This window comes from Euwallacea similis, chromosome 2 (genome assembly GCF_039881205.1).
Source record: "Euwallacea similis isolate ESF13 chromosome 2, ESF131.1, whole genome shotgun sequence".
NCBI lineage: Eukaryota > Metazoa > Arthropoda > Insecta > Coleoptera > Curculionidae > Euwallacea > Euwallacea similis.
In genome coordinates, this window is record NC_089610.1 from 6,254,396 (window position 1) to 6,278,351 (window position 23,956).

General features: G+C 39.3%; 2 protein-coding genes across 6 annotated transcripts; one reads left to right on the forward strand and one right to left on the reverse strand.

The window, feature by feature from the left end:
• Nucleotides 1-35: 35 nt before the first annotated feature.
• Nucleotides 36-23,611, reverse strand: Npl4 (nuclear protein localization 4). The gene is made up of 11 exons (XM_066405608.1): nucleotides 23,491-23,611; nucleotides 23,091-23,336; nucleotides 22,697-22,887; nucleotides 22,325-22,586; nucleotides 22,078-22,216; nucleotides 21,611-21,834; nucleotides 21,395-21,497; nucleotides 21,010-21,170; nucleotides 1,674-1,847; nucleotides 1,115-1,359; nucleotides 36-967 (listed from the first exon to the last, which is right to left on the reverse strand). Exons 1-11 carry the CDS (start codon nucleotides 23,509-23,511, stop codon nucleotides 817-819), a joined length of 1,917 nt encoding a protein of 638 aa, XP_066261705.1. The 5' UTR covers nucleotides 23,512-23,611; the 3' UTR covers nucleotides 36-816.
• Nucleotides 3,134-20,763, forward strand: LOC136419347 (uncharacterized). 5 transcript variants are annotated; one of them, XM_066405611.1, is made up of 5 exons: nucleotides 3,134-3,450; nucleotides 12,698-13,008; nucleotides 13,840-14,025; nucleotides 14,076-14,205; nucleotides 14,258-20,763. In XM_066405611.1, the coding sequence occupies exons 2-5, from the start codon at nucleotides 12,700-12,702 to the stop codon at nucleotides 15,304-15,306; spliced, it is 1,674 nt and encodes a 557-aa protein (XP_066261708.1). In that variant the 5' UTR covers nucleotides 3,134-3,450; nucleotides 12,698-12,699; the 3' UTR covers nucleotides 15,307-20,763. The 5 variants fall into 5 exon arrangements, with proteins under 5 accessions (XP_066261708.1, XP_066261710.1, XP_066261711.1 ...); XM_066405613.1 differs by lacking the exon at nucleotides 3,134-3,450 and adding an exon at nucleotides 3,513-3,538; XM_066405614.1 differs by lacking the exon at nucleotides 3,134-3,450 and adding an exon at nucleotides 9,081-9,100.
• Nucleotides 23,612-23,956: the final 345 nt, after the last annotated feature.

Here is a 23,956-nt window from a genome sequence, read left to right on the forward strand (position 1 = left end):
ACTGAGTAGTTTTAAACGGCAATGAATAATTACGACATTTTAAAAAATTTATTCACTTCACCATTCAATAATATAAGTTAAAATAAACCGTCTTATATCTACACAAAAGAACAGTGGTTGTATATTATGTATTTACAGCAATAAATACAAACCATATTACGAATTAGCATTACAGCATTATTTCACTTAATTTCGAAAAAATTCATTCCAAGGTTACGTTTAACCACAGAACAAATATTTGTCATAAAAAATTCTCGGCTTCAGAGCTTTGACCAAAATGCCACGCCGATATAGCCCGCAGAGACCTAAACTTGCAATTCTGTTGCTTGTAAGTAAATAAGATTACCTCAGTCGCTGCTACCAATGGATGACGAAGCATAGCGGCTACAGTCAAGATAACAAGGACCTATTTGGATGTTCGACTAGGCGACTTTTCTATGATAAATATTGATTCAGTGGTTTTATCTTGTGCTATATTTAAAATTATAAACAGGCTAAATTCTAAAACACGGTATTAATACCGCACGTGTGCTGGAATAGAAATAACGTTGCTTACGGGTAGTTTAAATGGGGACACCATTAGGCCACCTTTCCAGGGGGACGGGGATTCAGATTATTCCGAGTTTTAATTTCAAAGTAGGGGGTGGGGATCATTACCAAAAAACAGGTTGTGGATTGAAACAAGATAAAAATGTGGGATATCTTTTAAGCCAGACCTTCGTCCAACACACGCACCGACTAAATAATTTATTACAAATCACATAAATCGAGAAAAAATTATCATAAGTTGTAACAAATAAAACATAACAAAACGCCTTAAGGCTGATTGCGAGGCAAATTACACATCGCGCACGCTTGAGACTCGGGTTCGTTGATGTAGGTGCAGAAGTGACAGGGCCACTTGGGACCTCCGCGCGGTGTTGCCGGATTTCCTGAAGCCATGCTGCCTGATGCTACACTTCCAGGCCTGAAAACAACAGCAAAATTATCAAAAAATCTAAGAGCAGCAAATTAGACTACGCCCTTTGGTCGGACCTTAACGCTCCTGGTTAGTAACTTCTAATATTTTCAGGTTAGTTCAGATTAGATTACTGGATGTGCTACGAAAACCTACCTAGACGGCGGTGGCGAACTTGCAGCGATCAGTTGCTCCAGAGTAGCCCACTGCTCCGACCGGGACCACTCGGTGGCGGCAGATTTATCCTTCTTTTTTAACGCCTCTAACAATGGGGCTAAATAATCCTTCATCGGCAACATGTCCATGGTGGCGATATATATCAGAAGGTGAAAATCGTCAATCGCTTCGTAAAACTCATCAAATGCAAACTGCTGGAGGTACGTAGCTAGTGCGTTGAAATCCTAGTAAGAGGAGCGCGTGAGGAAAAGAGATAAAGCAATTTTCGGTACAGAGCATTATAGGGTGTTTCATTTCAGAGTGTTTGCATTGCCAGATATCCCATTTCCTAACCGTTAGAAAATGTACTGTCATTTCCTAACGGCGAACTATTATTTGCCAAACTCTCAACTCAAAGTATCGATCGCCCTTAGTTCTCGGCAAATAGAAAAACGGAGAGCGACTTCAGAGCGGTCTCTGCGCGTAACGCTCGGAGTTGCTTAACTTTCGCGCGTTCCCAGCGTGAGATCAAAGGCAAATGGGCCGTCCTGATTATTACCTGGATATGCCCATCAACAAACCGATTCTCCACAGGGAATGGTTGTTTGGAAGGGTCCGGGTTAAATGTATACGAAGGAGTGACGGGCGTTGAGGCTGGAACATCGACAAGAAGATATTCAACGGGCAGTGGTCTGGCTAACTTTGAGACTTCGTTGCCATAGGAGTCTTTTTCCTGGAAAAGAACAGATTGTGTAATTTTCTAACTGTAAACACCAATAAAAATCGATAAGAAGCGAAGAAAGGAGCCAGTGGAATAGTGATAAAGCAGCGACAACAAACGTAACACATCCTCGATTTTACAGGCATGATCGTGACCGTGCCATTAGCCTTGCAGTGCTCCGTTGTTTGGCGCCGCACATGACTGATATTACATAGATTACTTAATAGTTAATTTGTTAAAATAAGCGACTGATTACGGCAGATGTCGCTAAAGTTCGTGGATAACACGTTACGTACAAATCAATAGCGCGAAAAAGACAACAAAGACGGCGCGAGCGTTCGAAATAAATCCAGCGACGGCGCAGAAATCATGCTCGCGAGTTCGTGCGTAGCACAGTGGTGGTTTCCACGAGATAATGGGTAAAAATAATGTGTTTACATTAGACGCATACCGGGGGCTCGCTTCTTCCAGGCTCCGTCGTGCTTCAGCCTCTTGCTTCGAGTACACAATTTCGTAGAAATCGAATAAACCGTTCAACAGGAAAAATAGAAATTCTCGTGGACGCGCGAGGCGCGTTCTCAGCGATGTGACGTCACAAACCGTATTGTCAACTTTAACCAAGCAGGGCGACGCGGTACAATTTGGAGATTATGGGAGACATTTGGCTTTTTCGAGTCTACAATTTCTTTTTGTTGGTCGATCTACTGGTCGTTCGGGGTTCGCGCTAAAAACGGGAGGGGACGGACAGAGGCAGAGCGGCTTCGGGTGTTTTTCCGCACTAGCGAGATCTCAATGTCTCGTCCCGTGGCGTTTTCCGGAATCTGCCCGATCTGGAAGGCCAGGAAAAATTACCCATCTGGATCTGGCCAGTATCATCTTGTGCGACGAAAGCTCAATTGGCCGGTTCAAACAGTCGAGTTCTCTTCTCGGTTTAAAACGTTCTTCGCCGCTGACCGACATGCAGGCTGGGAAAGGGGGTTCCCCGAGTAGTCGTCCGGCCGGCGAAAGGGCTCGCTTCGGGGGGCAGGGCTTGCACGAGAAGTACCTCGGAAAAATCGCGCTGGAACTCGTTTCACTGTCCTGTTGTCGGGGAAACGCGGTACGCGACTCAAGCGAACGACCGCTCGTAAAACGGACTTCACTCACAGGAAGGCCGTACAGGGGGGCCCGACGGCGATGCCTGGGCCACCCTGTACGGCCTTCTTATTATCCAGGACTCCAGTGCGATTCCACGCACATTTCGTGATACGGCTGATAAAACGGACCACTGTGCGGCGCGCCGCTTCTAAGCTAACTGTAAACTTGGCTCGACGGACCAGTCGTTAACATGATGTGGCACATCGCGTAGCGGCCACTAATAATTTTAAGTTTTTTTCGTATTAATGCCGATATCGTCGGCATCAAACAATTATTATGTAATGTACACGTCGAAAAGTACACGCATGATTCGCCGTTTTCGTTCCGGACCGCAAACCAAGTACAAAATACCCGTAAAACCCAAACCCGTTTGCCGAACTACTGTTTTTTTTATATTAAAAACGACCAAATAATTATTGCATCGCTTTTATCGGAAATTTACCAAAGGCTGTGTAACACATCGTATAGTTTTAAAACGGTAAGACTCCTTTAACAGGCCGGACATAAAGATTTCGCACCAAATAGTGGAAAACAAGCGCGTGTACACAGGAATGTTTTGATGTGATGTAAGACGCAAAAGCCACTTGTTTGACTATTTCTACCTGTTTTAATTTTGGCGCCAACTGTTACTCTGTGTTATTGATTTGTCGTGCCCAACTGCACCCATGGGTGCCCCCATCGGGTCAATTCTCCCCCCAATTCGGAACGGCGACAAGTACTTTACCGCATTGATATCAGTGTGGCAATGAGCCCCCTTATCTCGCTGCCACGGTGGCCTTTAAACGGCAAGATTCGCAAATGGTGTCCAGAAATGTATTGTACAACTAGGATGGATGGGATGGCCGTATCGCACGAGGAAGAAGTTCGAGCACGACGCCGAAGGCGGAGTGCTCCATTGGCCGAGAGCGATATGGACGATCTACCCAAGTTGTAAAGCCCGATTTTTCTAAGACGAGTAGTTAAGATGGAGTAAAAAATGTTTGGCTTGCTAGTGGACGAGGGCTCACTTCGGTAGGCATCAAGTGTTTAGTGGAATTTTTGCCCAAATGCCACTCCGCACAATGCAACGACACGATTACGAACGCGTAGCCGAGGTTTTATAATCAACCCAAGTACGTTATTTGCGTATCGGCTGTGCATCGTGTAGCGCTTTTTGTCACCCCACTGCAAACGTTTTAAGCCCCATGGCAAAAAAAGTCACCCTAAATAAAAATGTAAATAAATGACTGTGTGAAATTCCCCTAAACGAAAAAGAAGAATTTCGAAATTTCGCAGTGATATATTACCCACAATTAAAAATTAATAATATATATTTAGTTTAGCGGTAAATCATATGAAAAACATTTTGTGGGGGTAAAAACACATTTGTGGGGGTGTCTTTAACCCTAGTGGCCGTAAGGACTGACATTTGTTAAGGATTCTTAACGGCCGCCATCCGTTAAGAATCGTTAAATGTAGTTATCAGTACGCGATTTGTGGATTTAATATCTCAGGGGTTAGATTTAAATAGGGCAATCACATCTGGGGATAAAATCCATTTGCATTTGCTTAATGGCGATCGCCTACACATGCATTCAACTAGGCGGTAAACGGCAAATTTTGGTAGGGAGTAGTGGAAATAATGCTTTTCCATTGCATTGCCTGCCTAACTTTTAACTCCCTAAAAGTTACTAGATTCTACGAATGTATTATTATTTTTTAGTTCCTATTTCCACACGCGCAGGTCACGTCGCGTCACTTTGCTCATTGTTGCGCAAAAGGGGAGTTGCGCGCCGTTAACATACTTATACTTATGTGTGTTAATGTGCTTATTATTCTTAGTTGCTTGGTTTTTATACTAATTGCCATAAATGTAGAAAATAATTATTTGCTACGTATTTGCCCATTATTAATGACGCACAAAAACAAATTATGCACAAAATTAAATTTTAAAAAATCGAGAAATCGTGCTATGGTAATTGTTGAACAACAAAGGGATTTTTTGAGGAGTTTTCGCAAGAGCAAAGCATTTAAAAAGTTTAATAAAGGCATGTAGAGGTTTGAGGAGTCAATCATACTGTTCAATACCTCAAAGGTGTTATCAACACCACCATTTTCCTAATGAGCATTATTCATGTGCATATATGTATTTGTAAACCGCATGATAAATATCGCTCCAACAATTAAAAACACGTGAGTTGTCATTTTTTAAACGGGCTGAAATTATGTAAGATATCCATGCGCCGTTGGTTTTTCTATTAATATTAAAGCGATCGTAGGTAGTACGGTTTAATAAGGTTATAATTCACAGCCTGAAAACGTAAAGGTTGAAGATTGACAATAAGTTAGGGGCAGAGGTACCCATGAACCAAGTAAAATCCTTTTAATTGCATTGTATATATAGAGTGTTCCACAATATTACGTTAAAATTCTGGGAGCAAAGCTGCGGGTGATTTTGAGAAAAATGTTCACGTGAAGTAGGGTCCATTTTCGCTTCCTGTCTGAAGTGCAGGGTGGAAAAAATGGTTTTTTTATTATTTTAAAATATATCTTTAAAATAAACCTTTTCCGGCATTAAATATTTTTATGAAAATTGGAAAATGTAAAATAAGTGTAAAGACGCATCTTTTAAGGGGGAAAACGATGTTTTTAGTTTCGCCAGTGGTTCCTCCATCGATGTGACCCCGAACGTTTTAAAAGAAAAATATGATGCGCCACTGCTTTTTTTATAAAAATAATTTTCTCGACGCCTGCACATATGTGTGAAAAAAGTCTCTTGAATATTTTCCATAACGCCAACCGTTTTTGGTGGTAATTTTGCCCCGTATGGAAATGGTAAAATTGACGAATACTCTGTTGTGAAGAAAGTTATTTTCCAAACTAATTTCGGGAGATGAAAATAGAAAGTGCTCTGGTCCAGGTTCGAAAGGAATTTGGAATGACAACTATTCGCATGCGCAGAAACGACATTGCCTTCCGGTTTCCCTTGTACGTTCGCTTACGCAAAGATGGATCGAAACTGTTTGTTTACATGTTAGTTACCATGGCATAAACAATGAGCTTACGACCTGCGGGCTTTTTCACATTTTTACGCTTTGCTCACGACAAAGGACTGTCAAGTTATCACACTAACGCCTGTCGGTCTTGCCAACGGCCCGTAATGTAGGAATACCGACAGTTAGTTTTATTTAACCGCCGTTAATCAGATAACTAGGTATAATGCTATTTGTGCGTAAAACGTTGTACGTACCATGTGCCGGAAGAAAGATTATGCCCTTGGCCGAATCGGACCTCAAACTTCGGCTGTGGGCGTAATCTTGTTCCCTCAGCTTTCGACTCGGAAATAAAGAAACTTCTCACGAAAATAGTGGAAACGGCACTTTTCAGACATTTTCTGAGGCTTGTATTTCGGAAATGCTTTTTCCGACCTTCAGGAATAATAAAACATATTCTGAAAGTCGTTTCTTTAGAGGTCATCGCTACTTCAGGGTCTATGCGAATCTCCAGAATTTCACGTACAAATATGTTTTTATCAATATCAAATGGATTTTCATGCAATTAATCAAAAATAGTGTCGGACCGGATTTGTGCAAATCGGTCAGGCAATTCGCCTTAACCGCCATGCAACCCAAATAGTGCTGACTGCGTCACCCTACTTGTTAAATAACTAAACTGTTTTAATTTAAATTTAATAATTAAGTCGCCTAATTCTTATATTGAGTTAACGAGACGTTGGTTATTTTTTAAGTAACAAATATCAAAAATACTGATCCACGAGGGAGGATCATCCTGCTTGAAGAAAAATGTGCGCCAATCCGAAAACATACAATTCTTATTTTTATGGAAAGTATCGACTTAAAAAGGAGCAGGCGACATATTTTCATACACGAATGGGTATGGAATAAACACATAAATACAGGGTGTAACATGTCATCATAAAGACGTTTCTGGCAGCGACGGTACTCTGTAAAATAATTTAAAAAATGCTAATAGACCCATGGTCAAAAACGCACCATTTTCGATATACAGGGCAAAGTTAGTACATTTAGGTAGTACATTTTTTTCATATTTTGCATTTTTCTCACGTACGTCTTGAACTAAATTTTCTAAATTAAAATTTTTTGTGAAAAAAAATCAAAACAAAATTATGAAAATGGCTGAAACCCAGCCGTGGCTTTCCATATTGCAGACTGGAATATGTAGACTGAACTTTCTTAATTTGCATCGAAAATATGAGAAAAAATGTAAAACTTTGCCACCCTATACATCGAAAATAGTGCGTTTTTGACCATAGCTCTATTAGCACTTGTTTATCATTTTGCAGAGTACCGTCGCCCCCTGAAATATCTCCATGATGATATGCTACACCCTGTATAGTGCGGTACGCTGATAAAAACGAAAAAATAAGGCAACACTAGAAAATGCATGAAACTCGCCAAGTAATTATTACCAAATATTTATTTTCTATTTGTGGACTGCTATTAATACCGCCATTATGGAAGTAAATCGATAATGCCCATCATGCACAAGGTTCGCGCTTTCCCTTAGCCACATAAGATGCAACTTCCAGTCGATATCTGAGCTTAAAATTAACGATAATCTAGATTATCCCCGAAAAATAAGTGGATAATTTCTCGCAAATAGAATTCTTATACGGAGCCTACTTGTTGCGTAATACGTGAGACCCTGGCATGAACTCTATTGATTTTAAAAGCAACTAGTATTCGAGGCTCTGTACCTTGTTATTGCCCTCGTTTCCTGACTGAGCTGTCATTTCTGTCCATATACCCTCTGGATGTTCTAATATACGACATTCTGCAAAAATCGTTGTTTAGAACAACATGAGACAAAAGCAAGGGCGTCTCAGGGATTATAAGGTGGCTTGAGAGAAATCCTGTGTTTGTAACATCATTGTCCTGGGATACAGCAGCAAAAGGGGATCCCAAAATATAAAATCAATAACACATAAAAACTGTCCGTTTGAGGCCATCTAACTATTGAATAATGTCACTTTTTATGATTCTATCATGGCTCATAATTAATGGAGACCATTGTTTATAGCCAGAAATGCAGGGTTGATCCGACAAAAAATGTCCACTTTTTGTCAAGTTCGAGAACTGCAACGCTTCGACGTGAATTAATGTTCATTTGGTTCTTCTTCAGGTGAACTTCGCCTTCGTGCGATCGGGCTGATCGTGCGGCCGCGAGCTCTCCGGCACGGCCAGTTTTGTTATTTAGTAGGCAAAAGACGTGACATGTGAATTAACATTTCCATCAAATCCAATTAAATTAACGTGGAGGCATAAAAAAAACTCACGTTAATAACGTACCGTTGCAAATTAACGAGCATTCGAGACTGGCTAGATGAAAGCCGCGGACCGCGCAAGAGTCCTGTGCTCTCCATTGCTTGATGAGCAAGCAATGGAGAACTGGAAGGAAACGATCGGCCATTTAGTGCAGCTGCTGTGTAGCTATGTTTCCGCAGTTGATGATTTCAAATTAAGTTAACGAATTCTTGATGATTGATTTCGGAAGGTCGGAGTCAGATTGCGCGCGAAGAAGCCCGATTTCCAACATCGAAATTCGATGTTGGTTGGCTCAACCCGAATTCTAAAGAACAATTATTATGCTATATTCAAACACAAGCGGCTGCTCGTCAAAATAATAGTTGCTTAATGGGCACTTGACGTTCTTCTCATTGGCGAAATCGTCACGAAATGCCTGTGCTCGTCAGGCCCGGTCACAGCTCGCATGCCTCGTCGCCTTTTAGGTTCATTCCGATGAATTTATTCTAGAAGAGAATTATTTATTCTGATCTTAGATAGTTTGTGTAGTGGTCCACACGCTTAAATCGATACTTCGTGTTCTGAAGTTTGTCCCGTTTGTACCAATGAAAATTTGTTAGTCACTTTTACTGTGCCCGCGTGTGTGTGTTTTTGTTCGATTTGTGCGATTAAGGAGCCCTGGATCAGCCAGTTACGGCGGCGTCCGACCCAATTGTTAAAGTTCCATGGAACGAAATAGTGCATTTTAAACTCCGGGACGGAGGCCCCGAATTTGGCTAATCGCGGCCCGCAGTTCGGCACGGTCCCTCAATTCTAAAAATAAAACCGAGATAAAACATCCGCTCTCTTATCATTAAAATATTGGTACGAATCGGAATTTCAGGCCGCTGCGAAATGTAACCGTAAAACTTAAACAATAGATAACAATAAGGCTCGCATGTTGCGCTAATTTATCGGTTCGTGCGGCCTTCAAATCGGCAGCTACACGTACGGCCGGCTAAAATTAAGCCGAATTTTTGTTTTCTATGGGCAAATGTAAATATTATGAACGCTTTACTCACCGCCGGATGCCAAAAAAGGAGGTTGCAGTGAAACTCCAATTAAATTTACCCCTAATTTTGGATTTGCAAATTGCATGAAGTTTGATGAATAGTAGGTGTACGCCGTGTTGTTACATGTGGAACGCGGCAGTAGCGGTTTACGTCCCAAAGGGAAATACATGCGAGCAGTTGACAAACCGCACGTATTCGTTATCAAGTAAGGAGTGGTATGTTATCGATTCTTTAAGTGGGAAAAAATCTCGGCGGCAATAACAGAAAGAAAATCTACCCCCAGGCACCTTGACACAGATTTTTCCCATTTTTTTTTTATCGAGCAAAGAAACCATTCCTTGTCGATTCGTGCGTTTTCTCTGGTGCAGAAATTTCAACTATTTTTTTCGAATTTCGCCCGTAGCTCTCGCGGTTTTTGAGATACCTATCTCCCGACGCAGCGCGCCTTGTGACTTAAACCCGAACGCACGTCACCACCTTGGTATGTGTGTGCGTCTCTGGACAGTTGATGATTAAACATGTCCACGAACACAACATAACCACTGATCGACTTGAGGCCCACGATCCCATGCTTCTAAGGGATTCTAATCAGATAGCGTCCCCACGCCCCGTACCAGACTAGCCCCATCTTCCGGGCTTTCGTCCTTAAGTACGGCGATTTCCTTTTGGGACACCATTAGATATCGCGGTATGATAGCATTTTCTGGTCGTCACGTTGTTGGTCTTTTAACGAACTTGGGCCTTTTCCAACGTGAAATGCACTATTTTGTAGGTAGGTGCCACCGGAGTTGATGCCGTATCGGGCAACCGGTTTTAAAAATTCTCGATTTAATCAAAATTCGTTCAACTCCTTAAATTAAAAAAATCGGCAAAATGCTCGCGTTATCGATGCAGAACGTCCGCGTTCGGGGCTGGCCTTTCAACGGCATTCAAACGGAGTCCTTGTTTTCCTAATAATGCTCACTTTTCCTGCCATTTCATCATAATTTTTCACTTTCAAGTTAACCGTCCAGATCTATTTGAGCCGCATATCAGTTGCACCGCGCTATCAGCAAATGCTCGAAAAAGATCCCAACCCAAGCATCACCGCTTTGCAAACAGTAAATCAATCCATTTCTGCGATGCTCGTTTAAATATTTACATTGACCCGGCTCATAAAAAAGTATTTCCACCATGTGTTTCTCCCTTATTCTATTTTCGCGAGTGTGTATCAAACTGCGATTTTTAAGTTTCCACCTGGTCTTGGAGCGAGCTTAAAGCATCCACGATACCGTCGGAGATGCAATTAAAACTTTGGTCATATGATGGTAATTGTTTGTTAGGGTATTGTTTCCAAGGGAGAATTAAGTTAATTTAGGGAGCTAGCTCATTAGCACAGGAGCAGGGCTTTTTAGGGGGATACGCTGAAATGGAAGCAGGTAATATCGGCGGCTCCCTCACATACGCTCGTTCGAGCAAAAACCGCTTAACTACCTGCACTTTTGAGCTGCCGACTAAAAATTATGAATCATCTACAAATAACTTGAAGACCCGGCCACTATGCGGTCATCATTACCGTCAAATCCCCAGAGATTTTGATAAGCCAGGGTAGTAGGATAGACACATTAAAGGGATTTGTTGGGAGACTCACTTTAGACTTGTAAATCGTCAATCTTTGGCCCAATTGCGCTGGCATCCGCCCTTAAATATATTCGAAATCATTTAAACGGATAAAATTTTATACGGGGTGTCCGCAAAAAAACGGCAAATTGGGGCGGGCATCGCTCTGACACTCTCCATCTCACTTGACGTCCGTTTGACCGAGAGAGTTAACGCAGATGGGAACGTATGACGCCGAAGCCAACAGACGATGACGTCATATGTTTTCATCTTGCCAATGATTTGTCACACCGCAAATATAGCGCCGTTGCTGTCACGGGGCGATCAATCCGCTCATTAGAAATTTTCAGATAATAAAAAACAGTAATAAATTGATTATTATTATTAAGAAAACGGTTGCTCGATCGATTTATTTGCATTTTGCAGTTGATCAATGGGACGGCGGATAAATTGAGTGGTTGCGATGAAATGCATTTCAAACTTAGTCAACTGAATCAAATAATATTTACATTTAATTAACAAATATCACGGATTAAAATGCAATTTGGTTTTATTGAAGACAACTCGTCGGAGTTGAGAGTCCATACACCTAACCAGCAGCGGTCACTAGACGTAAATTCATTTACATTGACACTAAATTGGTCCTGGCACCGATAAGAACATCACTGGACCGCCGCGTATAAAATATTCCATAAAAAAAGTGCGTTTCGTATGAATTTCCGGTGGAATCAGAGGCCGCCATATTGCGAATATTTCAGACGAGGTGGCCATCTTGTATAATTTCCTGTCATGCAATTGTCGTATTTTGACAGCTTCTGCAGCTGTCACACAAATTGCCTCGGTTTGAGGTGTTCATCAACGGTAATCACATTTCTCTGAACCATGATTTATTTGAAATTTGCTTGCGTCGATGCATAAAGGCTTATGAAATTCGTTATAATTCATTTATCTGACTCTGAATATAGGCTTTTGGGCTTTTGTATGTGTTATCCTGCAGATTATAACTGTTATCTACAAACGCAGGTTTAATAAAAACATTACTGACAATAACGCTTTACGTAACTATGTATTTGATATAAAACGTGTATGCTTATGCCAATTTAGTCAATATGTGCCCCACATTTATCACGTTGCTTAATCCGACATAGTTGTGATATGAAAAGATGTGATATTCTCTGATACTCCAGTTTGTTTTTGACAAGACTTGTGATAGATTAAACATTTTAAATATAGATTTATTTACTTTAATAACTGTTTACAGATTTATGTCTTGTAATAGAAACAATAATTAACTCCCTTAACAGGTCACAAAAAAAAAGGTACAATCCAGCGAACGTGACGTTCCCATTTCTTGCTATAGATTTTCCAGGAATGGTCGCGTTCTGCAGAACAGACTATTGAACATGCTCCAGAGAAATATTGAAATGCGTACCCGTAACGATATTGCGATAGTCGTCCATGGCGACATGCTTCTTTTAAATAAAACGCCCTATATATTTTTGTATTTTGAGATTCGTCGTGAAGTTTTACAATATTTCATGTAGCATTTCTCATTCGGATGATCAAACTATTTTCAAAATACATATTCACATTTGAACGGAATTCCAGAGCCCCAATTTCCCAGCTCGAATTAGAAAACATTTGATGTCAATGGCGAGTCGAGATTTTTAACAAGTTGAAACAATATATACAGCTGCAGAAACTCGATGGGGGAAAAGCGATACTCCCCAAACCCATTATAACAAAAAAACTAAATATCTAGTGTGAGACATCCACAAATGACCCATTCTAATATTGCCATTATTTTCAGAAATGGATCCCGTAGTATCAGAATTCGAAGAGCTGATGTTATGTGGTTACTGCAGGCAAAAATTCAACGACTCCGAATTGAGCCCGAAACTGCTCTCCTGCAAACACTACTTCTGCTTGCAGTGCACGCGAACTAGCTTAATCAAGGGCCACGAGCTCTACTGCGTGTACTGCTGGAAGAGGACTGAATTAGGCGAATTAGGACCCGAATCGCTGCCCACGTACACCCCGGTACTATGCTTGGCTAAGAATTTCTCGCAGATAAAACTCGGAATGAAAGCACCCGATAAGACTACTACGTTAACGACTAAAGTAAGTACCCACATAGAGGAGTTTTCTGACCTTTTATCTGAAATATTTATTAAACGGCTTATTAGAAACCTCGAAAAGTACATACTTTTGGAAGTTAAAATTGCCAAGATTTTGCCAAATAAGCCCGGTAGCTCGTGGGTAACATCTAATAAATGACCCTGTATCTTTCAGTTGATACATATTTTATTTCCCCATTTGTGAATTTTTTATGCACATGCGGCACCGTCGCGACCAAATTGGAGAAACGCGCCGCTCACATATGCGCGTTCAATCATTGTTTAATTGAATTGAAGATTTATTTCTGCGAGAAATATTTTAAGTTTGGAATTCTGAGCGTTTACGCAGCAATAGACACAATGAATATCAAGCAATAAAATTGCAAAATGGAAATTTACCAGCAAATTGGCGGTGCGGCTATTTCATTGGCCGCAACTGATTGTTACGGCCAATGAAAGCGTGCGGCGAAGTGGCTTTATGGGGCGCATTCACGAGCTGAAAGTAGCACCTTACCACCGCGGCAAGGGAAGAAAATGCTACTTTTACTCCTGCGAATAATTGCAACGTTCGCGAGAGTAAAAGGTGCTCTTCTCCGGAGGCGGACTCCTAATTTTTTCTGCGTCCGATGTTCCGTTTTCTTAACAAGAAGGTATGACGCCTACCAATTTGTGATAGTATATAGTTCAATAAATGGATCTTTGCACGCGTGCCATCCGTCGAATGGCGGTGTGCCTACCAGGTCGACACGTTATTTGATCGCATTGCAAAGATCCGTTGATTGGAATATCGTTCTATTTACGAATTCCCCAACCATACACCAATGATGTACGCTAGGTGACGTCGGAAAACTGTCACACCCACGCTATGCCTCTAGTCCTATGGTGTCATTCCTGCTGCACGTCTCTCTGCCGAGCATGCGCGTCCACGGCTGAGCATGCAAACCACAAGATCAAGTCTCAAGCCGAAGCTAAAGAGCAATTAGTGACTGAAATGCAAGTCGATCTTGCGTCTATGAATAAGGTAATCGGTAAACGCACTCGTCCAGCCTGGGCTTAAACACGGCGTTCCAGGTCCTTTCTGAGATACAAAGACTGGCAATGCAGCAGCGCGAATTTCTGCTGAAGATTCTCGAAGCGTGCGTAACTCTGAAGACCCACGTCGAAGCCGACCTTACCAATAACGCATCTCACTTCGAAATAGGTATGTGTGCTTTCGTTCCGCATTCTTTAAGGGTTTAGCGCAACATGCGCAGTTTCAGGTGAGACTCGTGACGTGTTAGCCAAACTTCGACTGAACCTCTCTATGGCAGAGTCGCTGGCAGATGTGCACAACATCAACGCCAACATCAACTTGGAAAAGCACCGTCTTCAGATGCGCTACCACGAAATGTACTTGCAGTGTCAACTCGACGACCTCGTCCGCAATTCTTCGGTAATTTTCGATTTCCAACTGTTAAAGCAAGCGCTCAGTAACATTAACAATGGAGAACAAATATTTCCCGGGAACTCCAGGCATTTATCGTCCTCGCAGCAACAGAACCCCATCCTTTTCCTGGCCAACTATTGCATGTCGCAACTATACTCTCGGCATATTCTGTCTAAGCAGACCGTTAACGGGGCACTAGAATTCCAGAATCATAATCAAACGTTGAACCACAACCAAAACACTGTACCTCCTATTAACTACCTCGCGCACTCCCATAATTCTCAACAATTAATAGCTACACCTAAAAACATTTATCAAGACAACAATCTGATGATGCAGCCGATAATGGCTTCTCCTCAGATTCGTCAACCCACGAACGTATGTCCGTTGTTCTATTTCAATATCGAGGTAAACGGGACTCAGCTGGGTCGGATAGTGATCGAAGTAAGGGCGGACGTCGCTCCGAAGATGGCTAAAAATTTCGGGGCACTAGCCACAGGGGAAACAGGGATGGGATATAAGGGTTGTCAAATATTCCAATGTTGGGAAGGGGAGAGCGTCATTACTGGGGACTTTGAGCTGAATAATGGAAGGGGTGGACGGTCGATTTTCGAGGAAGCGTACTTCCTGCCGGACGACACTAAGCTGGTCGCATCCCGGGGGACAGTAGGCATGCGCAGAACCCAGAAGCGTCACGACAACTTGGGAATGGTGGGCTCGCAGTTCAGGATAATACTGCAGGAAATGCGGGGCTTCACGGGGATTTTCGGACACGTAATCGAGGGGTTAGAGTTAATCGAAAAAATTAGTACCTATGGGGATACGGCAGGGAAACCAACAAAAAATATATTAATATCGAAATGCGGCAAACTTTAATTTGCTAGGGTTTGTCTATTTACGTTAGTTTTAGGCAAGTAGAGCGTTAGATCTATAGGTGTGACAATAACAGCACTACATAATCAAAATAATCGTTTTCAGTGTTTCGCTAGTGGAATAGTGGTGGCAAACCCTGAGTGCCAAAGCGTTTTCCGGCACTATTCCATGAAGACAAAAATATATGTGCTGTGCAAAGTACGTCAAATTCTCGATCAAAGCACTATATGTCACGATGTCTTTAGGAACTTTTTGGTCGATGGGTACCGCTGAACTACTTTAGACCTAAATAAGTATTGGATGTATTTAAACGTAAAAATAGATGTTTTTATGTGTAGCTTCAAATCATTATGGCGAACGTATAAATCTAAGCTTAAACGAATTTTTAAATATACCTATATTTTCGTATTAAACGATAAATATCGATTGAGCATATGGACGGATATTTTTTATTGTTGTCGATTTTTTAGCTTCTGAAAAATTAGGTTTATACAATATTATATAGTCCTTGTTACGTTAGTCTACGGAGAGCATGTTAAAGGTATCAGAGTCTAAGAGAAGAGTGTTCGAATCGTTACGGAGAATAGAAACGGCGTATATTTTTTAACACGTTTATACGAAAAATTAATGATATATTCCATTTAGCGGTGTCGTAGAAAAATTACAGTTTTAGTTCTAAATATTATAATATGCTTCCTACTTTTATGTCAATTGTGTTATTGCAGTAGGCCCCCTATCACACGGGCCCATATAAAACGGATTCGCGCGACACGGCGGAAAAATTGCAGTCGTATCTTGATTTGTTTTCTTATTTTATTACGTTATCATTAACGAAATGGCATTAGTTATTAAGTTTTTAATTTGTTATAGATCTTCGTTAATTACACGAGTTGATTTGTTCCCTATTTTTCTTTGCAAAAAAGTTTAAAACCATGGCAATTTTGAGGAGAGAACGAAAAAACCTTTCAATGGGGAAATCACAAACCCATGCTTCAAATTCAAAAATTTGAGGGTTGCCACTGCCGCCCAAAGCAAGACAAATTTGGAGATGAAATTTTTCCCTTGCAGGATATAATTTCAGGATCTAAAATTGACGTACTTCGGTATTTTTCGCATTTGTCAAAATATACAGATTTTAAATTTATTCCATTTGGCTGTTCCACACTGTATAACACGGAACGTCTCTTGCCGTGTTATAGAGGGGTCTACTCTACATTGTTATAGTGATTACTTTTAGTTCTCGCGTAGCAACAATTGTATCTGAACATCTACAGACTAATAAGATTATATTTTTACTATTCAAAAGCAGTACATCTTAGGAATTTCTAGTCATAAAATTTAAAAAAAGACACACATGCACGCGCGTTGGCAACGGATTCATTGTGATGTGAGTGATTTCCATCAGTTTAGTTTTAAATACTTTTGTTGCGAAAATCGACGAATTTTGTGAGAGAAAAATTCTTATGTAAGTAAATGACCTATCGAATGTTCTGAAATTCAACTCTCTATCAAGGTTGGAAAACGGACGACTAAGTCCAAGATGGCCTAATGTTAAAAATGTACTAGTATCGATCACTCACTCGAAATAAAATAAAATAATCGATTATTGTTATTCTCAACCACGCAGTGTTAGAAAATTTAGGTCTTTGTGGCTTGCAAAAATAAATAAATGTCGGTATTTGTTTTGTAAGAAAACCGTTATTTTTCTTATTAACCGTCAAGTATTTCTAACCATTTTGAGCAGCCATTTTCTTGTCGCCTTGGAATTTGTCTCGATTAACTGTTTAAATAATGGCAGAAATTGGGTCATTTGACGGAGAAGTACTACATTACTAGTTTTAAGGCGAGCACGGGTAGATAGAGCGATGAAAAATTCGGAGTTGACTGCCGCGAAGCATCCCGCACCTGCATTCGCTCTGCAGAAAACAGTAGCCGGATCCGTGAAACTGGGTAAAGAAATTGGTAAATGAATTATCAGAGATTATTCAAATACTGGGCGAAGTAACACCTCAATAGACGATATGACTGTGGACGAACTAATGACAAAACTAAGCCTAAATCGGTCAAATTTAAGATGGATTTAGAATTTATAATTCCTTGGATTCAAAAGACTTAGAAATAGGTCATGAATAGCGGGTGTACCGTTATCGATAAAACTCGAGCGACGGGAAACAACGTGGGCCAAAAACAACTTGTCTTAAAGGGGTACGACTCGCAGAACTTCCCTTAAGAGCGGGAGATTGGAAAACCCAGCAACTATGAACAAACATACAATACACTTCGGGTATTTAAGGGATCGGCGTCTACTCGTATATTACGTGAATATCAATAACAAAATAGAATGGATCCGAATATGGCACATTGGGAAGTTCTCTTAGGACTTCCGTTCGGATGCTCTTCCTTGAGACACTTACAAGACGCATGTTTCTCTAAGCACGTGTCCTCTTGCCCTTAAAAGTAAATTGAGAGGAGAAGAATGAGGGGACTAATAAACCCAAGGGACATCATTCATACGCAATGATATACGCTCAGGATTATCCACCCAAAATAAATAAAGCATTTATATAAAGTATTAGTATAACCGCGAGTGCGGTCACCTTGAAAATACACACAAGAAAAAGTTATGAACAAGTCATCTTATGGTCTTCAACAGATAACTGTAAAAAGTTAATTAAGGTCGAATGAATAATAATAACTTGAATTAACCTAAACTAACCAAAATGACACTGATTCATTGCTGGGAAAATCCCGGGATTATTTCCATGTCAATGGGGGTTCCGAAATAATTCTGTAAGAATTAGACAAAAACTACAAAGCACCTAAATATTCAGAAAATCGCTAAGGAGAGGGGAAAATTCCTGCCTTCTTCGTTGAATTAACTTGCAAAAGCCCACATGTCATCGACACCCTAAACAGGTCTCAATTGCGAGCCCATAACAAAAAAAAATGAGGGCACGACTAAAGCTGCATCAAGGCCATAAAAGATCTCCACCTTCTGGAATTTCATGAATCTCCGATGAAGGAAGATATAAAAATTCATAAGGGAAATAAATGTAAAGACTAGATTGAGTGATTAGCAGTGATCAATGGTTATCTAGCTGTTAAAACCTGATCGAGTGTGCAAACATGCAAGCAATAAAAAAAGATGTCACGCAGTATAATCAACCAGAAATATAGTCTGTATAATCGCACTTGGCAGTTACGTCATAGTTCTTGTTTCTAGTCTATCACTCCGATATTGAATAAGGCAAAAGTTTGACAGCAATATTATGTCTCGATGCATGTCATAACAGCTGTGGTGGAATCCTATGAGGCCCCTGTAACATTACAGTTTTGTGTTAGAAGCGAGACGATTTAAGTAGTTAAGAGTGTTCTTGAGACGCTGGATACGGAATTCTTAAATTATGCAGGTTCGCAAATTGCCAGCCGTGCCCTGTTGCTTAATTGCGGAGCAATAGTAATGAAAACCGGCAATCAAAAGACCTCTCCTTTTGTTTGCTACATATATTTACATACACATACATATAGTAAAATAAAACATTTTTTAATATTTTCTAATAAAACAATTTATGAAAATTATGAATTATTTATTATAATTAAAAAATGCTTGCTAGCGATGTAAATGGTACTTACCTAACTGCTAGGCAGGCAAGTCAAATGCCTACTTATAGATCTATTATACATATTACATTGTGAATTTCATTTGCAATTATATACTTTGTAAATTAGCTTCACTTAAGAAGAAAGTTGTTAGTAAGCTAATAGAAGCAGGCCAAATCTATTTGTTATAACCTAGACACTGTTTCAAGTGTTCCACTCAGTTGAACTTCCACTTTCGAGTTTCCTAGTTTCTAGAAGAAAGCCCAAAATAGGTTCTTCATCATTGGACCACCCTCTACATTAGTTTACAAAAAAAAACAAAGATTAGATTTAGTTACATAGAATATAATGTCCCGTTCATGAAAAAGAGGTTATTCAGCCCTTGAATGTGGTACCTACTTGGGACACCTTGGACCATAACGTTTTACCTACACAACCTTTATTACTCTTCACCATCAGTCCACTAGGCCTTTACTATGATGTTCACGATTATGGTTGCATGTGTAGCATACAACCATAAAATTTCTTTAATGTGGAAAGCAATACTACTCTTGAATCTACGTAATGTATGAATAAATAAGTTGGTGTTCTGAACCTGAAAAAAATTATCATGCTATGATGGGTCTAGTCTTCTGTACTAAACTAGCAAAAACATCAGATACGATTCTAACATTTTTGTTATATTAATATACACAGGAATTATTATACTTGCAAATCAAAGTACTTACTGCTGATAATGGATGTTGCCACAAATAAATCGTTAGGAACTGAAGAGGTTTAATCTCCAAATCCACTCAATTATTTTCTATATTCTACTGAGTGATTTAATAATAAATCTTTATATCTCTATCTCTTTGAAGTGTAAGGTGCTGAATTCGTTACTGCGATGGATATAATACGAAATAACCTTCTAAATTTCGTTTTTTCTGTTTTAAACCTGAGATTTCTCCTTTTCCTTTTCACAACACAAATCATTCGCGTTTAGAGACTTCTTCTTTTTCTTGCAACTTAGTTTGTCATGGAAAGTACACTGTAACCGGGCTTTTAAAATTCACTTAATTTAATTCAACTTACTCTAATTTATGAGATTTAATGCCCAAGCTGACAACTCGCGGATGCGAGAAGAAAACCTTTCGCATTGATATTCAACATGAGTGAACTTCAATAAGGCGGTTCAAATAATGATGTAACTGTCATGAGCGATTATACAGACTGTACTTTTTTCTAGCTACATTAATATTCAGTTGCATTTGGGCACAAGCCTCTCCTTTGCAAGCAATTTTATTTTTAGTTAGGTACTACTTATTAATTTTCTAAAGATTGCTTACAAACTTTCGTACAAATGACCCTATTACTGTTCTTGTTTCGAACGTTCAACGTTGCTCGATTTATAGCTATTTCCAAACGATTGCTTGCCAAGTACAAGAAAATTTATAGATTATAACGAGTATTACTTACTGTTCTCGAAACGATATTATCGAGAACGAAAAAACCGTGTAGTTTTACTGACCAAATAGACTTTAAATCATCAGAAAAGTACAAAGGGGACGCGACTGAAAGTAAAGTAGGAGAAACTATAGTTTTCGGATTTAACTACATAAATATACTTTAGCAAACATAAGTATGATCACCTAAATAAAACGTCTATCACAATCGTGTTTTTAGATATAAGGTTTGTTCATCAGTGAACTATAACCGAGAATATTGGGGAAGAGCAAAGGAAATCAAAAGTCATTACCCTAAGCAAGTTCCGGTTAATTGATTCTGTTGCAAACAAATTTTGCGTTGCGGTAATATATCGTGTAAATGTATTTTGTCGCTGTAACGTGAAAAACATCAATAAAGGTTGAAATATACGTATATGTATGCCACTGTTGTTTTAGTTATTTCCCTTTTAATATAACCCGTTTAAAACGACTTACTGACATTGTAAGAACGTCAGAAAATAAAATAAGCTAGTACAGGGGGACCACTCTACCTGAACTGATAGAGTTCGGTCTGATAATAAGCTAAAAGTTCGGACGAGTAAAAAATTCATTCGAAATGATAGGTAGTACAAATGTTAATTATATGAAATAACAACGAAGAAAAAATGTAATCACTTACCTTATAATAAACGTCAGGAACATATTGCTTATCAGTTGACTCGCGAACATAGCCTAGTTCGGCTGCATCCTTAGTTGGCACTAGACAGTTATCTCTCACTAAAGCCATGCACTGATTGGACACCTGGTAACCTTCTGTGTGGACCTGATTTGTCTTATCGCCTGAAAAAAAGAGTTATTACAGTTAACAGACCATAAAAAGATTCACCATTGTGTCAAGCAAATATGATTTAGGATAGATTTAAACTACCGTTAAGTAAGTTATGTATTTTGAAGCTCCATAAAATGTCGTTTTGAAATTTGTACGATTATAACTTTTTGACATTGGTACAGAACCCTGAACGGATTAAATATATTACTTAAATGGAAAAGAACTAGCCACATACCTGTTACGCACACGGTGACAAACTTCGAACCAAAACCTCCACTGGATGCGTATCTGCATGGATTCGGATGTTGGTTTTGGAAATATCCCGCCATAATGCACTCCTACAATAAAAAAACAAAGTCAGTTTGTTTACTTTTCGAGGGTTCAAGTGTAGTAAATTATTTAGTTATTTTAAAAACTGTAGAAAAAAGACGAGTTGCTTAAAACTACATACCTGTGCCGATAAGAAATGCGATTCAACATTCCTAATGTGTTTGACAGTGCCCTTCTTAACATCGTCGGGCAGCAGATCGGTAAATATCCATCCGACTCTCCTAATGCCTAATGCGCTCGCTATTTGGTTAACCACAGCCTCTTTTTCGTCGGTGAGTAAACGGATTGCGTCGCGGGAGCTTTCCTGCGGTGGTTCGTAAATTGCGACAACATTTGCTTTAATTCCTGAAAAAAAAAAAACGAGCACTTAGTTGAGGTATTACAAGACGTTTAGTTACATCGTTTAATCAAATAATTAGGTAAAATTTATGTGTGTAAAACGTTATAAGAATCGCGGGCCAAAAGAAAGATTACTCTTTTGACACAAAAACCTTACACTTCTCATTGAACATTAAACCTGAACCATGAGGTAATCTTCTTCTTTCAGCCCTCTACACGTAAATAGCTATTAGAGCTTATGTGACTTACCAAGGGGAACATCAGAGTGTACTTCATAAGTGCCATATAAGAACCCAATCCTTTGATGGCCTGATACGCGCCAGTAATTTAAGAACTTCTCAACTATATTAGTATTTTCAAACGTTACATTGTCTACATGTCGATATGCCTAGAAAATGCAAAATAATGTTTTAATAAATTTTCTTCATTACTATTAATAGTAAAAAATTCACATTTTCAGTTTAAATTATACCTGACAATATGTAGTATGTTTTACCTGCATATTTAATGTAATGGCATTGGGCTGGCACTTGGAGCAAATTCCTTTAGGCCATGGCGGATGATCCTTACAACCAGTCTTAATACTGCATGAAATATCCTCTAGAGCTAAGAATTTACCACGATCTACTCCTGACATCATTTTTCGTAAATAAGAATGAAAGGATAAATGTTTTATGTTTTGCTCCTTCAGGTAGGCATCATCAAAAGGTTCCAAAGAGGAACAGTGAACACATTTTGAGTTGGCGTTATGACGACATCTAAAGTGGATATAAGACATTTAGCAATTAAAAAAATGTAGAACTTCTACCAAAAAAAGTAGTTTTTCAACAAAACAACAGTTTCATTCTATAAAATCTTATTTACTCACAGCTTGTCATCTCGCATCCGTTCGATTCTTCCATCCAATTTATATAAAATTTGGTCGACTTCATCTTCCTTAATATTGGATTTAACAGTCGCTAATGGTTGGTTGGCCACTACCGTCACAGAGCTTCTACTAGGGGCACTGCTTGTCGACGGGCCAGCTTCTGCAATCGGTTCTCCAGCAGGTGTATGATTCTATAAGGCAAATGATAAAAAAAACAATTAAGTGATACAAATCATTGTCAAAAATGAAAAATAGACTAATAAAAAAATCTTTCACCAATTGAATACCAACAAGTTAATTTTTTATTGAATCCTAACTTAATTGAATTATGAATGTAAAAAAACAGTCTCGATTATTTAATATATTAAAAACAAAATATTTCCATACAACTTACATTAAATAAAACTGAGCCATTTAGCGGAGACAAGTAAATCATATCCCCATGTTTCACACCTAAATTTCCCAAAGTTCTGGTCTTACTACTTGAAATTTCGCCCTTTTTGTTGATCTGCTTGTATAATGCAAATGCAAAACTATTTAAATTAAATGCATCATTGATAGCCTCAAAAAGCTGACAAGTGGTCGATGATGGGCTGATTTCAATTCTTTTGGTGCCTTCGGAGCTCTGTACTCGCAAAAGCTGTAAACGTACAAAAATAAAATCTTGGTCATGCTTAAATATTTTGGAAAGTTTTGAGGTTATGACCATGACTATGAGTAAGTGGTTTGGTAATTAAAAAATTGCTACATAATTTTAACATTAAGAATTTTTAATAATTACAGATTTTGCTCACCAGTTTTTTATCTTTGGACATTTTAGAGTTTTATAAATAAAGAATTTATTTTTCTTCTGATGAGAAACTTTTGAGTTTGGTTTTGATAGTTATCTGTCAGCTGTCGACTATCAAAAAGAAAGAATACCCCCAAATATAGCCCTGGTTACTCTCAGAATCGCGCGAATATCGACTATGCGAAAACGATTCATGTCCAAATAACGCCGACTGTTTATAACCTTGTTATGAATAATGATAATATGCTTAAATAGTGACCGTGAAGGTGGGCATTTGACACCCTCATTTATTAACGTTTTTTATCAGGTACTAGAGCGTTCTGAGGATATGCACAAACAGAGCCAAAGCTTTGTCAGCCATTTTTATCACGTGGTGCGCAGTAGAAATGCGAAAACTGAGATGCTTCAATTTTGATTGGTCCTATATCATCTAAGAGCGGTATGTGGTCGAATTGTAAAACTCCAGGCTG

What these genes read in the sequence shown, in the direction of transcription:
- LOC136419347 (XM_066405609.1), top strand. An exon ending in CTACTACGTTAACGACTAAA is followed by an intron (nt 13,009 to 13,839) that starts GTAAGTACCCAC and finishes GATGTACGCTAG; the next exon opens with GTGACGTCGGAAAACTGTCA. An exon ending in CGCATCTCACTTCGAAATAG is followed by an intron (nt 14,206 to 14,257) that starts GTATGTGTGCTT and finishes CAACATGCGCAG; the next exon opens with TTTCAGGTGAGACTCGTGAC.
- Npl4 (XM_066405608.1), bottom strand. Translation starts at nt 23,511, where the DNA reads ATGTCCAAAGATAAAAAACTG. An exon ending in TGTCCAAAGATAAAAAACTG is followed by an intron (nt 23,337 to 23,490) that starts GTGAGCAAAATC and finishes GTACGTTTACAG; the next exon opens with CTTTTGCGAGTACAGAGCTC. An exon ending in AGTTCGCCACCGCCGTCTAG is followed by an intron (nt 968 to 1,114) that starts GTAGGTTTTCGT and finishes TGTTGTTTTCAG; the next exon opens with GCCTGGAAGTGTAGCATCAG.